The 18,275-nt window shown below is 38.2% G+C and overlaps 1 protein-coding gene across 1 annotated transcript in view; it reads right to left on the bottom strand.

The window, feature by feature from the left end:
• Positions 1-212: 212 nt before the first annotated feature.
• Positions 213-18,275, bottom strand: part of KIF13A (kinesin family member 13A) — a gene marked incomplete at its 3' end in the record, with an annotated part of 96,953 nt that continues 78,890 nt past the window's right edge. Inside the window, exons 16-30 of the mRNA XM_010020721.1 lie at positions 15,613-15,823; positions 11,246-11,408; positions 10,444-10,584; positions 9,026-9,175; positions 8,128-8,292; positions 7,728-7,901; positions 7,049-7,200; positions 6,797-6,929; positions 6,538-6,684; positions 5,560-5,598; positions 4,156-4,255; positions 3,942-4,068; positions 2,871-2,926; positions 1,413-1,537; positions 213-389 (exon numbers count right to left, since the gene is read on the bottom strand). Of these exons, the coding sequence (XP_010019023.1) occupies positions 213-389; positions 1,413-1,537; positions 2,871-2,926; positions 3,942-4,068; positions 4,156-4,255; positions 5,560-5,598; positions 6,538-6,684; positions 6,797-6,929; positions 7,049-7,200; positions 7,728-7,901; positions 8,128-8,292; positions 9,026-9,175; positions 10,444-10,584; positions 11,246-11,408; positions 15,613-15,823 (2,060 nt within the window). The remainder of the gene's footprint in view (positions 390-1,412; positions 1,538-2,870; positions 2,927-3,941; positions 4,069-4,155; positions 4,256-5,559; positions 5,599-6,537; positions 6,685-6,796; positions 6,930-7,048; positions 7,201-7,727; positions 7,902-8,127; positions 8,293-9,025; positions 9,176-10,443; positions 10,585-11,245; positions 11,409-15,612; positions 15,824-18,275) is intronic.

Raw genomic sequence — 18,275 nt, forward strand, 5'->3', positions numbered from 1 at the left:
ATGACTGCTGTAGCTGAACCCAGGACACCGTTCAAAGAAATACGCCCGAAGTTTACAACTTCACTGCAGCCTATGAAAATCTATCTTTCATAAGAATAGAAGGGACCAAACTTATACAAAATCAAGCAAGCAGTTAAGAAAACGCATTCAGAAAATTAATTAAGGATATGAAAAAAAATTCATGATTAAAAAAAAACACATAAACTTGCTACCTGCTTGTTATAAATATTGGCTGCAATCCTTTTGCGTAATACCAGTTCCATTGCAGCAGGATGGCTGAGCTGCACAGTAGTCTTCACTATTAAGTAAATTCTCTCGTTTTGAGGAGTTACCCTATTCAGGTGCACTGAATCATGGACAGAAGAGTCCCAAGCAGCAGTGGCTGAAACCTATGCAGAAAAACAAAGCGGACAGAAAGAAAGGGAAATCAAAGATTCAACTACTCTAACAATAGACTTAATTTGCAATGATTTAACATGAAGTAGAACAACTCTTTCATGAGACAAAAATAAGCATCATTGAACAAAGTGGAGTCAAACTCCCTTTTCACAACAAGGAATTTATCAGAAGCAGCATAATAAAGGTATTAAGATACCGGGAAAAAACATCATGAACACGATCCCTGCACTGTGCAAATCCTGCCATGAAAGGAAGCCTTCACACAGCTGGAGGCAGAAAGGAAAGCAGAACCAAGACTGGAGGAAGGAATACAAATCCTATTGCAAATGTACTTAAATTTAGTAGAATTCATTGTTACATCTTCCATCTGTGTTGGATTAGGTTATAGAGACCAATACAGAACAAACATGCTCTCATCCTGCAGAATACCTTTTTTCTTCCCTCTTCCTCCTCCCCAACTTCAGCGTCCCATTTATTCTGGAAAAGGTCTTTTAAGCAATGGCCTGAGTTGGCACAGGATATGAAAGAAACCAGTTAAGAAATTCCAAGATGGGTTCAAGCTCAATTTGTTTCCATCAATTCCCAAACTTTATGTTAAAAAAAGTAATTGTGTACTACAAAAGAAAAGGTTTTATTTAAATATTAGGCTTTGCCTAGTGTGCTAACAAATGAAGTGGCTTTCTCTGAAGAATCAAGAGCCTCCAAAAGGAATGATGAAGGGGTAAGGAAAGAAGAAAAAGTGATTTTGAGTCAGGGAGCTGAATTATTCTTTTGCCAAGAGCAGCTAAGACTTGTTGCCTCCAAATTAAGGCAGAAGACCTAACAAGTCATACTTTCTTCAATTCTAAATAAACAGGCCAGAAAACAAAGGCAGCACTAGATACAGATAGTACTTCTAAGACAAAAAGATAATAATAATCATAATGATTAAACACATACAAGTAGAAAATCAAACATAAAAAGAAATTAAAACAAACTGTAGTTGTCAAGAAGGAGGCTTGCTAACTGTTTACCTCATCATCACTGTGTTTTATGATCGGCAGATAAAAGAATGGACTCCCATGCTCCTTTGGTAGTATTGAGTTAACTCCTGATGCATGGGGACCTATAAGTTGTTCATTGGCACTGAGGTCATCAGCTAATGAAACAAATGTGCAAAGAATGACATAGTTTTATACCAAATGATATTAATATATAGAGGCAAAGTTGTAATACAAAGCTGTAACAAAGTCCTACTCATATTTCATAATACATTTAATCCTGATTAATCTTCTTATTATGCAGTCCTTTGAATACTACTTCAGCATACAAAAGAAAGGAAGTAAAACCAGGCTAAGACTCAGCAGAACACATTCTCACATAACCTAAACTGAATTTAAAACTGTTTCTAGGTATTCATAATGTTAACATCCTCAGCCAGAAAACTTCTGATTTATCCACCTAACCAGCTCATCTCTTAGTTAAATCACTTCTGATGTCTCAGGAAATATTTAAAACAAGAATAGCAGTTCTGGCTACATCAGGCTAAAAGCTAAAAAAAAAAAAAAAAAAAAAAACCAACCAAAAAACACAAAAAAAACCCCGAAAACGCAAAAAAACCCCAACCAACCAACCAACCAAACAAGTTGTGCAATGATCCATCATCTAGTTAAATATCCTATTTGATCTTCTGTCCGCTAATCTCTCTTGATAATGAAAAAAAACCCAAATAAGAACATTCCTTGTGAGCACAGATGAAGGAAAGAGTATACATAATTTTCCAAAAGCAGCTTCAAAAGCAGGTATTCATGTGTTGCCTATATAAACACATCTGGCAGCCCTCACTGCAGTGCTGGATGTGACAAGGCTTGTGGATCCTCCTCTGCTTTATGCCCCAAGTTTACACTTAAAGACTTGCTTCCTAAACAGTCCTTAGATAGCATGCAAACTCTAGTTTCTTGTTGCTTACAATGTGTATCTGTGTCTTAAGAATACACATGAATACATATGAATAGCCTTCTCACATGTAAAACTAAATACCTTCAAAGGGAGAACATTTAGATTCTCTAACAAAATCTTAACACACTCTTCATTAAATCAGCTGTTTAAGACTCCACAGCTACCTCAGTAGGAGGAGGTCTGAAAGCACTGGGAGATTCTCCATCAGTGCTTTAATGACACGTGGATTTGTACATCAAAATGTTTACAGGATTTTCTTATCTGCTGCTTGATTTAAACTAAACTTGCTTTCTTACACAATTTTCTGTTGTATAGGCTATACTTCACTCACACGTTCCCCAATTTTTATCTTTACTTTCAAACAGTTGTACATGATTATTCCAACATACAGAATCAGAATTAAAAGGCATTTTACAAGCCATATTAGACAGTGCCATTGCCAGGACTTGTTTGGTTTCACACATTTCAGATTCATTCTTCCGCTTATTAATTTCCCCCCATCCCAAGTTTCTTAATCTGCTGTTACAACATACCATTCAAATCAAGGAAGAGGACGGGTATATGTGTTTCCATTCCTGCAGGTGGAATCCTGAAACAAAACAAACTGCTGGGAACAAGGCAGGCAAATTCATACCTAAGCTAATTTGGGCAAACAGATCTCAATGCAAGATTCATCAACTGTAATCAATGACTAAAGCTGTCAACATTTTGATGGCTAATCTGAATGCCTACGTTGCACAGACAATATTTTGTTTATCTACACTTGCAGCTGAATGTAGTGCTTTGCCAAAACTCTATTCAAACCACACAGCACATTTCAGTTGCTGCGAGTATGACAGTTTTAAACATCCTGTTCTGTTTCTCATAAAGTTAACTGGTTGTAGTCATCTCAGTCATAAGGGTTAAAGAACTTTATGTCAATAAATACCCTTTTAGATATATGATCACGGCACACTTCAGGTGGATAATAGGAAAAAATGGCAAAGAAAGAGTATCACTAAATCATTCATCCAATTAAGAAGAGAGATTAGGTATTATCAGAATCATCAGTGTACACTTGATTAGAGTTGTATTTCTTGTCCACACTTTCCCAAATCCAGTACGTTGCATTCCTCATTTTTGCATGTCTTTTCCAATGATCTTAGTTAAAACACAGATTTAAATGAAATTAAGAGCAATGTATTAGAAATTCAAATGAAACGGAAGAGAACACGTCCTTTGAAATCAGAATTTCTTTCCTCCCCACTCCTTATCAGTGGAGTTCTACCATTCATTTCTGAACCACTCCTTTTCTGAAAGGAGTCAAACTACAGGATAACTTTCTCAGATTTTTGTAAAATTATAAAATACTATGTTAAATTCAAAAGTGATTTTCAAACCTTGAAAGCTATCTCAAAGCTACTTTATGTACTACGTAAACTAAGAAAACCTTTCTTACATTTGAGCCAGCATCTGACCTTCTTCCAGCCTTCTGCCTGCTGGGCATAATTCGTAGTATTATAGAAAAACATGGCAAGCTCTAAAACATCATGAGATTTTTACCTTCTTATGTGTAATGTTCAGGTGGAGAAAAATAACCACTCCAATGGTTTCTCTGAACATACCAATTTGCAGGGGCACCGGGAATTCCACTGCCTGGTGCTGGAACAAACACCGCGTTCCTCTCTTCCGTCAGCCCTACCCACTGTTCGACCAGCCGGGCTTCTCGTTCTAGATCATCCTCTGATTTTTCTACAGTGAAAGAGATTACTGGTATATACGAGACAGATGTTTCATGGTATAGAGAATAAGGGACGACAGGATTTTTAAGCTTCAAACCTTGTTTATTGCTGATCTTTTGAATCTGCTCATCTAAGTATTCTCTGCGTTTTATCAATGCATCAGACCACCTGTCTCGCACACAGTTTAAATCTTCTTCCTAAAATGGAAGGAGAAAAGAAAGTCATGAGGCTACATTGTTAAGATTAAAGGGCAGTGAATTTTGTGATAATTTCATCAGTATTTATATTTAACAGCTTGCATGATGCAGAAAATTTTTTCCCCCTGAATGACATGCACACTGATTAAGTACCTCATCACCCAATGAATGGAAGCTTATTTGCTTTCAGATCTCAAATTCCAACAGAAGAAAAAGAAAATGTGACTGCCTTAGTTGCTGAATAGAATTATACACCATAGGCTAATTACTCACAGAAATGGCAATCAACCTTTTTAATCGCATATGGAATAGGAAAAAAAGGTATCAGCTGATCGTAAGTTCTCCTGAAGATTAGACAGGTCAGTACGCCCTCAAACCTGCACAAAATTCCATTGCTAGCAGCTGCCATCAGTGCAAGCAAAAGATTTCTCATGCAAACAAAACCCATCATGCAATCATGCTTTGTGGTATCACAGAAAATCAGGTTCATTCTTCTCTGTGATATGTCAGGAAGCGCATAAACAGCCCGCAAGAAGTTAGTACCTTGATATTTTTGAGATTGATGTAAAACCTAAAACCTTGTCTGAAGGGATGTCAGCATTCTCACCTAACTGGTTTTATTTTCATAAGGCTGCCTATTAGAAATAAGTCTGAAATGTGTTTTATTTTTTCAGGCATTTCCTCTTCTGCCCTTTGTCGCTTCTTAGATGAGTATGCGGTTATACAGTCTAACCTGTGAGTGTCTAGTATTTATTTATCACAAAAAAAGAACAGGCTCAATGTTTGGTTTTGTTTACATAAAAAAAAGGAATTGCTTCACTGAAGTGTCTGTATTCTCCTTCCTGGCATCTTCCCCTCTCTCTCCTACACGCATTTCAGAAAACTGCACAACTTAAAAGAGGTTACGATGTTTTCTTTAGAAAAACAAACAAAAAATCCTATGCTGTATAATTTGGTTGGGAAGGATGCCTGCAGCTGCAGGTGGCTGTAGCTTTCCCTGTGATAGTCACTGGAAACTTTTCATTCTATATTAGTTTCTAAGCTTTTATTCACATAGGAATTCATGTAGCCAGTTAGGAGAGCTGACTGCTAAGTACTAGAGAAGAGCACGCACTGCAAGAGTATAAAGTCACAAGGTAAACTGAAATAGCAGTGTTTATATAGCCCAGGTAGCCTCTTAAATAGCAGATATGTATCTCAAAGCCGCTTTTGCTTGCTCCAGTGTGCTTGCTCATTTGAAAGTTGCTGGCTATTAGCATTAGCTGTGCCCCATGCCACAGGATTGACAGCAACAGCAGCAATACCTGGTAACTATCCATATCACCACCATCATCCTCCTCCTTCTGGTAGGAGAAAATAAATGTTGTAAAACACAAAACAACATGCATTTCTCTCAAAAGAAACTCACACAAATACCCCAAAACACGAACACTATCACTTTTGCCACAAACTTGTAGAATGTTAAAATTACAACACTCAAACAAAGTCTTATTAACAGGTAGAAACAGAATTTTTTTTCATTACAGGCTATAGCAGCACAGACATGATTTGAGTGTTAGTCAGTATATTTAATAAAAAAATTAAATTAATACCTCCCCCCAAATACATAGCCAGAAAAAGGACTGAGCAAACATATCACCAATCTTCAAGTTTTACTGTTTCATCTGTATTTAAGGTTATAATTGCTTGTGGTTCTGAATGTAACACTTCTGACAACAGGCGCCTTGCTTCCCTGGGTGACCCATTCCACATGTTCTTTGTCATCACTGTTAACATCATGCTTTAATTCCAATATGAATTTGCCCGGTATTGAAGCTGAAGTCACTTATACTCCTTAAGGACTTTTTCTGCTACATGAATTAGCCCTTTCACATTCAACGATGTCTCTTTTTGATTCTGATCAAGTAACTCAGCCTTCTTGAAAACGTAAATAATACCTGACTATAAGACGTTTTTTCTACTAATTTACTTTTTTTTCTGCTTTTCTCCTCCTCAGCTTTCACCATCCTTGTAAGGGAGGGAAACTAAAATTAATTACCTGTACACATAAAGGTAAAAATACATATTCCTCCTGCTTATATATATTCAAATAGCACACTTGGTACTTTATCAGTTATACACCTAACTATATATGCAGGAAAAAGAAGCAGATTTAGTGCCTTATGCTCACATTTTATGTAGGAAACTCAAACGTGTAAAACTGCAAAATATCATGTACCAGTGTGCTGAAGCCCCTTTTGGAATTATGTTTTCAAACCAAATTGAAAGAATAACTGTCTTACCTGGTAGCTGTCCAAGCCCCTCTGCAGTTTGGTTGATCTGGCAGTCACACCACCTATAGAGACTGAAAGAATTGCTTCTACCATGAGAGGCAATGTTCCTGAATGTTGGACGGGTTTCACCGTCACCTGAACTCTGCGAGAATGACCCTGAACAGGTAATTGAGAGACAGAAACAGAGAGAAAGAAACAGAGATAAACTAAGAATAAAATGAAGAATCAGTTTTAAGCCTGAATAAGAAGACAGGGAAAAGATACATACCTGTCTAAGCTGGAAAATTCCCCCTGTGTTAACATCTTTTGCCTGATGGAGTTCAACTGCAGTATATTCTCCCATCTCATTCAATTCTTGTATGGAAATCCACATTTCTATTCTTCGAGTTACTTCATTCCATCTACAACGACATCCCCAGAAAAACTAATGGTTGCCTTGCCAAGGTATATTTTGTGTACCACAAGTATTAGAAAGCCTTTGGAAAGATGATGGAAGCATTCCTGGGTAATTTGTTTGTACCTGTCTCTCAGTGTCCTAGTTTTAGCATGAAGAGAATCAACTTCCCAAACAGAGCTGCCATTGCCAGTACATCTGTGACCCCACACCTCAATAGCAAGAGCTCCTTCTGAAATGAACTCCAAAAACTCCTCTGTGACATTCACCACATAGTCCTGGCAATAAATAAAAACAAATCAAATGAAATAATTCTATCTCCTCACCTAGCTTGCAAGGACATACCCAACAACTGACTCCTGTATGGTAAAACTATACAGTTTGGATCACAGAGCTTGACTCTAGTCAAGAAAGTTGTGAAACATCACCTCAGTGATTCCTGCTTCTGCATACTGTGTTTTATTCATTGAAAGTTTCCATAAAGCAATACAGCTCCAATGATCTTTAAGTTACTGAGCTTATCAAACAAGTATATAGTAAGATGGCACTACATAAACTATAGTTTTTCCCATGCCTTAGAGATGACATCTGAATTTAAAAGACCACTATTTAAAAGATTTTTTCATTTTGTTACATTTTGAAGTGAAGTGAAATATTATGGCATTCCAAAGTATAGTCAGAAGTCATTAGTTACATGACTTGATTCCCTCCTTCTTCCCTCAGCAAAACAAGGCTCAGATTCTAAATAGCTTATCTCAAACATACCATCCTCTTGGTAACACTACATAATAATAACAACAGTTACCTTGCAGTGAGAGAAGGTCACTGTAAAATGAGCATCTTTGCTCTGAGGTGAAGGCACATCTGGATCTACCACTGGTGCCACTACTGTAGACTCACATTGATCCCAAAATGTATATTGACAAAAAACAAAGTTGGAGAGATTAGGTGGCAGTCCGGTTGCTTCTTTTATTTTTACCTGAGGAGACAAACAGATGTTGTCATATATATGACTGTTTTTCTTCAGTGGTAAATTGTACAAAAACTAAATATGTAATCCCAAAGTACCAACAGCCAAGAAGTCTCTTTCCTCTTCAGAGAATTTTAAGCAAGTAATAGCTTACATTGCTTAGTACTTTACATTGGAATGGCTACAGAGTTACAAAGGTCTGAAACTGTTAACTTCATCATGTGTTCTCACTTACCCTGCAGGAGAGCTTTTTTGCTCTGTGAATAATTTCTCCATTGTTATCCATGACTTCCAGACTCCCACTCTCACTGGAGTTCTCTGATGAATCATCTCCTTCTCCTACACGTTCTGGGACAGACCCCGTAACTCGCATTACTTCAACATGCAACCGTCCTGCAACCTAAGGCAAGATAAATACTGTGCACAAGGGACTCAAGACATTAAGATGGTAGATAAGATTAAGATGGACTCTACATTAGGGACTCTAGTGGTAGGACAAGGGGTAATGGGTTTAAACTTAAACAGGAGAAGTTTAGATTAGATATAAGGAAGAAGTTCTTCACAGTGAGGGTGGTGAGGCACTGGAATGGGTTGCCCAAGGAAGTTGTGAATGCTCCAACCCTGGAGGCGTTTAAGGCCAGGCTGGACAGAGCCTTGGGTGACATAGTTTAGCGTGTGGTGTCCCTGCTCATGGCAGGGGGGTTGGAACTTTCCAACCCTAACTATTCTATGATTCTATATCTAACTCTAGCAGGTATTTAGAGACAGAACTGGACAACTCTCAGTCACCAAATGAAAAGTAACCATAGCAAAAAAGAGAAGAAAGGAATAAAATATTTATGTTCAGAATTACTGAACTTTTTAATTCATGCACAACAGAAAAGGTGTACTGTACTTCAAAACCTTAATGTGCCAGGTTTTGCTCAGTTGCCTACATTAATACTAAGAATTTCATTCTACCAGCTGGGCAATTGTAAACAATTAAACAGAAAACACACACAGCAATCTGTAAAACAATTTTTCACTGGGAAACAAGGCAGTAAGCATCACTTGCTTGTTATAAAAAACACAGTGTAAAGTCTTCCAGCACAGAGGGTGCCCACAGAGGTAGGCCCAGCCCACCATCCACTCACCTCTCCTTGCTGGCTGATGATGGGCACAGCATACTGCAGCTTAACATCATAGAAAAGGCACTCCAGAAACACGTTGGCCACACCAATTAAGTTGTGGTTCTCCTGTGCTTCATAAAAAGGATCACCCCTTTTGCCAATCAGCTTCCTGATCTGTTTGAAGGATTGTAAAAGTTATGTCAGAAACTGTAGGTGTGAGAACACACACCCAAGTAACCATACAGTATAAGATCATGGCACAAAAATCAAGTCACTACCAATCTTTTCTGTTCCTTCCTGTTACAGAAGTAGAAAGAGACTAGAAGCATATCACAAGTCTGAAATTAAATCTTTGAGATGAGCCATTATACAATCCTTTATTCATGATGATATATAGTAATAAGATGACCTACATTTTTTAGTGATGTCAAGACAAAGCAGATTTTACCATGAGCAAGCACAATAGCCACTGATTTCACTAACTTTCACCTTACTTTCCTGCTCTGCTTACAGTTTTTAAATGAGAAGACAAATCATCCCCAAGTTGAACAGCTGGTCTGGCTGCTGGATACCACTACAAGGGCAAAAGGGAAGGTGCAGAATGACTCCCACTTAGGCCTGTAAGCGTTCTTATGGCTCCCACAGAGCTCACATCTGCAGCATTTTTTACGCAAGTACCCCATACACAGCCACAAAGAAATCATGCAGATTCCTAGCACCATAGGCATTCCTCAGTGGGCTTGTTAGCTCCTTCCCTTCTCCATCTTCAACACATGCATTCGACCTACATGTTTCTATGTAGCACATAGAACACATGCATCATGGATGACATAGGTCATGGCAAGGACAATCCTGGCTCAGGCAGACATAATTCAAAGGATGCGCTATCAGTTCTTACTAAAGTCAGCAGCAAAATCATCGTTGTCTTCAATGGGCACAGACGAAGTGCTTGACCTCCCCTGTGTTATGATTTTAGAGACTCCCATTGTCCCGTCCAAGGCATGTAACAAAGGCACAACAGCTGTTCAAACATACTTGAGAATGATTCTTGATACAAGTAATTTAGGTGCTCCCCATCAGCCACAAGACAGCAAAATATACTTCCTGTGCACTTCTACCTGGATACTTACAGGACATTTTCTGGAACACTAAATCTTGCCAGTAAGCAAGCAAGCTTTTGACAAGTCTTATACTACTTTGCTGAGGCTAACACGCTACTTAAATTCCTTGGAAATGCCACTTAGTTTGGATGGAGATACTGATGTAGACTAAGTATCTTTAATTGATCTCTTGCCTGCTTTAAGACTGGGGGACATTGAAATGAAATTACAGAATGTTTCACATTTTAAGATCAAGTTCTACCCCACTAAAACGTACAACATCTTAAAAGGGGTTAAAAGAAAACAAAGTCTCTGATCCCTTTCAGAAAATATATACAATACCTCAGGAATTTTTTCCTTCCACTCTTGATAGACGTCTCTCATGTCAATCAATTTGTTCTCTAGTTTCTCAATGGTCCACACTTGAGTACCTTTGCCTTTTCTTCTCACTTGAATAGCAGGCTCACTTACTATTGCACCCCTCTAAATCAGAGGGAAAAAACAACAATCACTGCAGGAAAGGTGTATGTAAGAAGTTTAACTCTTCTCTCAAACTGCACTCCTAAAAAGGAATAAAATGCTGAAAATCTGGCTCTCCGCATGCCAGCCATACTATCTCTGTCCTCAAATACAGCACACCTTATACACCCTTAAGCATCCAGACCTCTTTGTCCTTCTCAGACAACTACTATTCACAGAGGAACATTAGCGCTCTCAATAAAATCACTTACGACAAGCATATTAACCTAATTGCTATCATTATGTTTACAGCAGGACTACAACTAGAAAAGCCTTAGGACAAAAAAATTGCAGGTATCTAATAAAACCCAGTAATTTTTGCAAGCATAACTAAAATGCAGGTTTTACAGCAACAGAGCACAAATGTCTGTTGACAGATCGCATGTGCATATGGTGATCATACACGTGAAAGAACAGCAAAAGCCATATTTAGTGCTCTGTTCCCATTTTCTTTTGAAATTATTCACTTCAAATATATTAAAGTCAGGTAGCACTCATATTTTGCCTATGCATAATCTAACAAAAATAACATATGATAGCCTCAAGTTAGATGACTCTTCTATATGTCTACATATCTTAGATCAGCCACAAAACTACATTTGCCAGGATTTTTTGTTGTCATTACCTTCTTGTTGGCACTGAGGTTTTCAGCAGGGATCTGAAGTGTTACTTGGTAATCTGTTAGCTTATTCAGTTCTTCTGCTAAGAAGTTTGCTTCTCTCACCAGTGTATTCGCCTTTACTATCTGCTCTCGAAGTTTAGCCAGGCTCTGTCGAAACAATTCATCCCTGTGGTGCAGTAGGTAACATGAAAAATACACAGAAACCTATTTCTATTATTGGAAAGCTGCAAACAGAGGTGCTAACAAAGACTTTTATGAAACAAGCTTAAGAAGAAATCCTGTATAGAACTATGTCAGCAAACACGAAACAGTGTCAGACAACTTTATTGAAGAAAAGCAGTGATCACATATTAAACGAACATGACTGCTGAGATGAGTCTAGCACAGTAATGCCCAAATAAAAGGGCACAGCTCTATGGAAGCTGTTAAAATGACGATTTGTTAAAAGCCCTACGGACGTTCCTAATTTTCAAGAAACAAAATAATTGCAGCTGTCTTTAATCCGGAGTCCTGTTCCACAGAAACTACCAGTCCCAACATGTGAGACTTCATCTTGATAAAATCTGCTTTTCCTCAGATCGTGATGTTGGAACCTGCAATCACTGCATGCCACAGCTTTACATCACAGCTAGGTCTGCAGTGCAATAGACCCCCAGAGCTCCCTGCATATAGTTAAGCCATCTCAAGTGTACCCATTAAGATTATTTAAGTCCTATATACCCGAAGTACTTTTTAAGTAATAGATGGAGAAGCACAAGTTAAAGCTTTTGCGCTCTGAACAGTTACTAGTATCTGGAGAAATTCCAAAGAGGTTTCTAAGGCCTGTTTGAGCAAATCTGTTCTAACATACCAGCTGGCAAACCTGCTATGACACATACTATACCTCTACCTGCGATACTAAGATACACTCTCACCTGGAATTCTCATCTTTAATTTGCCTTTTAAAAGTATCACAATTATCCTCTGAGCAAATGCAAAGTCCCCCTTTCTGCCTTTCTCTGTAATCCCAACAGCACTTCCCATGCCTCATCATCTTCATAAAACTCATGATCAGTGACCTGCACTCCCCTGTACAACTTTTTAGCTTTTCTAAGTAAAGTCCTATTGAAATACAGCACATTTTGTGCAAATCCACTTCTCATATCTACAAAACTCACTATGGACAAGCGTAGGAGGACCAACTAAACTCATAGGCCTTGCTGTGAATACAGGCAAAATTTGCCTATTTGTCTTTATTCAGGTAAGCTTAGACCTTTTGTATGTCTTTATAATACCAACTGCAAACAACAAACAATTAATGTGCCTTTCTGTCCCCAACAGAATTCTCCTTGAGTGGTTATCTTTCTTTAAAACATCTCCAACAGCAGCCTGGGTAATTTAAATTGCACTCTGCTGGTTCCCTGATACCATGCCAAAGCGGTAAATGACCAGCAGTGTTAGTAAGCAGCCCTGAATTTTAGTGCCTTCGACATGCTATAACATGCAGCTTTGTTTCGCTCCCCTATCTGGCATAAGTTTGCATCAGTGTGGGTTTTGTTGGATCTGAAATAACTGCTACTATCAGCAGATTTTTAGTCCACTTCCATATTTGCTCCTGGCATTATATGGGAAATTCCTTTCCCGCTGCCTCTTGCTTCTGTTATCCAAGCCATCAAGATTAAATGAGCAATTCCAGACCATGGGAGTGACACATTCTACAGACACCTATAATTTTGGATTCACCCAGAAAACAAAGGCAGAGTCAAGAATTACTCATTAAATAGTACTTAATATTGAGAGCGCATTACACCTGCAACCACTGTGAGACAGCTGCCTAGCTTGAGAAACAGAAGGCAGCTTTGATCTGTAAGTGCTGCAAGATCCATGGGATTCAGCTATAGCCAGTCACCCTTCCATGATCTGGGACACTGTCATCTGGTGAGTTTTGTGGGGAGACTCCCACACCAATCTCAGCTAGATTCTCAAGAAAGGAATAGTTTAAGACTATAAGGAAGACTTATGAGTAACTCAACCAATTAGTATGGGTAGTTCTCACTATGGTTATGGTTTTTTACATATAGCTGTGCCAGCACCCTTCCAAAAACTTCACTAAAAAAAAAAAACCAAAAAAAACCCAAACCACTGTTTCGGATAGTATTTCCTAATTCTTACTGCATAAAACATATGATGAGCTCCATTAGCATATTAACCAAAGCAAATACCCACTGAAAAATGAAATCCTGAAACAGTCGTTTAAGACAAAACCAAAGGAAACTTAATCTGACACTCATGAGGTACCATTGCAGGTCTCTGGGATTCTTATGCCAAATACAGAATACGCTGAAATAAACCTCTACTGCAGTACACCCTGTCTACCCCCCTCACCTCAATAAATTCAGTTTGTTCAAAGTTACAATGGGTTAACTTTATGCCAATAGGTTTTAACACCAAGTCAGATATCATCTGTCCTTCCACAGTCAGCATACAGCCAGAATAAACTCTGTGCAGTGTGTTCTAGCTGATCTGACAGATACAACCATGTGCCTCCTACATCCGATACCTATCAAATTAATTTTGCTGGCTGATCCAGTATAGCTCAGCTTCATTCGCAATGGCAAGAGAGCAAGAACTAAAACTGCACTAATCAAATCCCATGCAATCCAGTCACTTGGCTCTTTTGTGCATTCTTCACGTAAGAGTCTTCTCATTTTTTTAACCCTGCACTTCTTGCCTTCTAGCCAGTTGGCTGGTACACCCTCTCAGCACCATGTTGCCATGCTTTTACAGCAGAAATCCCTCGAAGATTTTGCTTGGTTTTGCTCTTTTTTAAAGCCTGAACCTCTTCTAGAACTATAAATACATAAAAGGTATACCTAGGAGGATCTTCTGGAGGACAGGAAATTGATAATACTAGTTCTTCCAGAAAGCTGCTTACTCAATGGCAGTGCCACCAAAACATTATCAGAGTCCTTACTGATTGCTACAAAGAGCATTCATTCTCCTCTTTTTTTACAACACGGTAAAGTACAGTCTTCATGTAGTTCAACAATTACATAGACTAAAGCATTCACCCATGTAATAACAGAGACAAAAATGCTTATTCAAAGCACAGCTCCCTCCCAAGAAACGTCTGACAGCTACTGAGAAGGTTGGCAGAACACTGAGCCTTGATATCTCTCCAGATTCTAAATATTTATGTCATTACAGGATTATGTTGGTCAGTTAACTTTAAGTTAATCTATTACAATTTCTTCTTCTTAACTCTCAGAGAAAGGCAAGTTCTTTGCTACTTCCTTTTCCCGTCTGAAACTTTTTAGAGGTATTGCTTCCCATGGCAGTAAGCCTACTTCTCATCTCTGCTGCTGCTTAAGTGGGTTATCAATGACTCCACAACAGCCTTGCTGTGCTGCTTAAAGCAGTTCTGAAATACAGTGATTCCAACTAGCATGTTTCTCATTTTGCACTCCTCCTGCAGCCCTTAAAAAGCCTGCAAATCCCAACCGTAACTCTTCAATGCTTTACATTCAGTTCCCAATGATACTGTTTTTAGCTCTTACAGGGGCAATTATTTTAATTAAAGTTGAAACACAGCACTACTTCTCCCTATACTTGCCATATAAAACATTCTATTAATTGCTGGCCAACAGTCTGTTGTTTGTTTAGGTTTTTTTCCCAGGCCAAATTAGGCAGAAATTACAAAACAAAACCTTGAACAAGAAGTAAACCAAGATCTGTTCTGTTCTATTTCTAACACTCTGAATTTGAAAGCTGTGACACAGTCTTGGCCATCTTTGTTTAGATACTTCTTGTACATGGGTTTGGGTTTTTTTAATGGTGGAGAATAAAGCAAAAATAATAATAGGTAAAAGCACTCAAACTCACTACATATAGAAGAAAATGCTGAGTGAATAATGAAGTTTCTGTTTGAGAAGAAATTAGATTTAAAAGAAACTTATAAGAAACCTGTTAATACATCAAGTCATTCTTCCTAATGAATTAATCCAATGACAGAACACTCATTTGCATGCAGAAAACATAAATCATGTCAGTTGCTGCCCCTAGAATTTCCCTCCATGGAGCTGCTGTCCCTCTTTCCCCAGTGATACCAAGAGCAAGCTTCTCTCATTGCCAAGATGCAAACACACACATGCTGCTAAAACTCTGCTCTCATCTTCCTAGATCAATAAAAACTAACTTCTTATTTCATCTGTGCATGTTAAACATCAGAACCTAGTCCTAAACGAAATGCTAACAGTCTGGTGGAGGCAGATCTCATACTGCATGTCAACTCCACAAAAAAATATAGCCAGTTTCTGACATACAGTTCAAGCTCCATCTTTCACCCTTTGTAGTTTTTATTAATTCATTTGGTTCAACCACAGTATTCTCACCTCTCTTCTGTCCAGAGATTTACTTTCTGTTGTGCAGTCTGTGCAGTGTAGGAGAGCCTGTCACTGCCATGCTGATGCTGCCTTTCTGGAGATAGCTGCTGCCGCAGCAGCTCTAACTCACGTTCATACATCAGCCGCTGCTCCTCAAGAGCACTCCGCTTCTCTTCCAAGTACTGCTTTTCCAAAATCTGGACCACATTTTGTACTGGGTCTAAAAAGACACACACACACACACAAAAAAAAAAAGAGAGTGAGAAATAGAAAAGTGAGAAAGCGTCATTTCAGCATCACAGAGTACTCATTATTTACTTGCTAACAGCAATCAACATATCCCAGAGTCTTTGCAAACAAGATAGCCATTGCCCTCCAAAACAAAAGCCAAAATAATAAATATTGCATTAAAGAGACAAATCCAAAAAAGGAAAAAAAAAATGCAGCATGCAAAGAGGCTAGAACAATGGTTAAGACCCTCATCTTGCATAGTCAGTATTGTGAAGTTATAATATGATCCAGAATCCCAGTAGGAAAAAGAATAGAGGGAAAAGGGAACAAATTAATAAGAAGAAAACAAAGCAAAATACAAGGGAAGATGATGTTAAGCAGAGAAGGAAACGACTTAAGTAAAAAGCAATTTAACTTTCTCAATTTTGGAAGAGATTTAAACATGTTGGAGAACTGTGGATGAAAATTTAGACGAATTGTCTGACTAGTCACGCATCACATTGAGCCAATGCATTTCACAGCACTGAAGCAGACAAAGCACATCCTGGAGGGAATTTCTGCTTTTAGCTTTAGAAACCACATTTCATCACAGTATCAACCCAGTATCCAGTTGGATACTCTATCCTGAAACAACTGCTTGTGTCAATCAGCTAGGGTTAAATCTAAATTGCATTCAAATTAAAGAAACATTACTCTGTTTTTAGGTCCAGTGTCAGACTGTGTCTCTGAGAAAGCAATTTGATAGAATGAGCTGCTTCTATATACTACCAGTATATATATCTGCTTTATGTATCTGAAAGCTTAAATACAGCAAAAAAAGTGGTTTGCAAGAGGACCAGTCTAGATGAGTATCTGAGTAACAGCACATCTCCTAGCAGATTGCTGATTTTGTACATTGGAACGTGAAGGGAGAAGAGTTCCACAGTTGGAGCAATGGATTATTAAGGGAAGAAAGACTGCAGCTCTAGGACACCAGGATCTTCAAATGCAAAAAACCTTCAGCTTTAAAATAGTTGTTTGTGATAGCTCTTCCATTTTGCAAATACTAAAAAAGAACTCCTGTGACTTTTAAGGATGCCACAAACGAGGGAGAAAAAATACATCTAGGCTTAATTACACTGTCCTACTTTGGATCTAGAGGTGTGTGCTCAAAAAAGCTCCCCACCTCTCCCCTCCTCCCCAAAAAAAATCCAACTCAACCAACAACAGCACAAACCCACATCAGTGTGTTTTAATTATGAACTATCTTGCCTTCATTACCAGAACTCAGTCCTTGTAAGATTTTGTACAAGTTCTCCTGATACTACAATGTTACATGAAACAAAAACTGGGTTACTGTAGCATGCAATAGAGGGTTCACACTAAAGGTTCTGTACAGTTTTCATCACTAATAGTGTATGCTGGTCACTGAAACACATACAATACCCCCTCCCAAAACCCACATCTCCTGTGGGTTTGCAAACCTGTGTCTTTGCAAACCAATGTAGCATTAGTATATTTAGTAATTTGTAACAACCGAGTACTAAAACTACTAATTTTGCTAAAGACAAACTAACTCATTGTCTGCAATTTTAACATACATGGCTTTTAACATACAAGTCACTTCATGAAACAAATCCTTCCTATTATAAATGCCGGAGAAGCAAACAGTATCTCCAGGGTTCTGTTATTACAGTGGGTTTGGTTTTGCCTCTCAGCATCCTTTTTTTAAATATTAAGATTAATTTTTAGGAGAAAACTAACACTTCTGCAAAAGCTGCTACTTCGGCCCTAGATTTATCGTAAAATATCACTACAATAGTAATTATAAAGCACAAGTTTAAAATCAGTCAGTACAAATGGCAACCAAATAGCAAAACAATGATGCATAGAAGTGTCTTAAAATAACTAGAAATATTACATTTTAGTACATGACATTCTCAGAAAGACAGTTAGCTATTTTTAGCTTTTAAACAGACAGTGCAGCAAAAACAACTGACTGAACCAAGTTCTAATATTCTAGACTACAAACCAAGCTATTAATGTTGAACTGCACCATCATTATCTTCCTAACTCCTCCAGGTAATACCAGAATTACCTTCACATGCATAGGTTTTACTGCATAATCCCCAAAAGAGTTTTAGTTATGTGCAAGAATGGCTGAGAAATCAGGTATTACGCAGAAGACACACAAGAGGCATGGAAGAAATTAAAAGCCTTCTATTGTGTTTGCAAACACAGGAAATGAAACTAAGGCTGACTCATTAGGATGAGACTTTCCTAAACTGCTCAAACACCAGCTCCAAGTTCAGAGAGCAGATATCCTTAATAAATGTGATCTCTTCAGCAACCTAGATTTACAGGAACACAACCCCCACAGCATCAAATTATACCATGGAAAATATTCTGAACAAGGTGCAAGAACCTAGTCTAAAACTTCCCAATTTCAATGAAATCCACTA

Source organism: Nestor notabilis, unplaced genomic scaffold (genome assembly GCF_000696875.1).
Source record: "Nestor notabilis isolate BGI_N333 unplaced genomic scaffold, ASM69687v1 scaffold27388, whole genome shotgun sequence".
NCBI lineage: Eukaryota > Metazoa > Chordata > Aves > Psittaciformes > Psittacidae > Nestor > Nestor notabilis.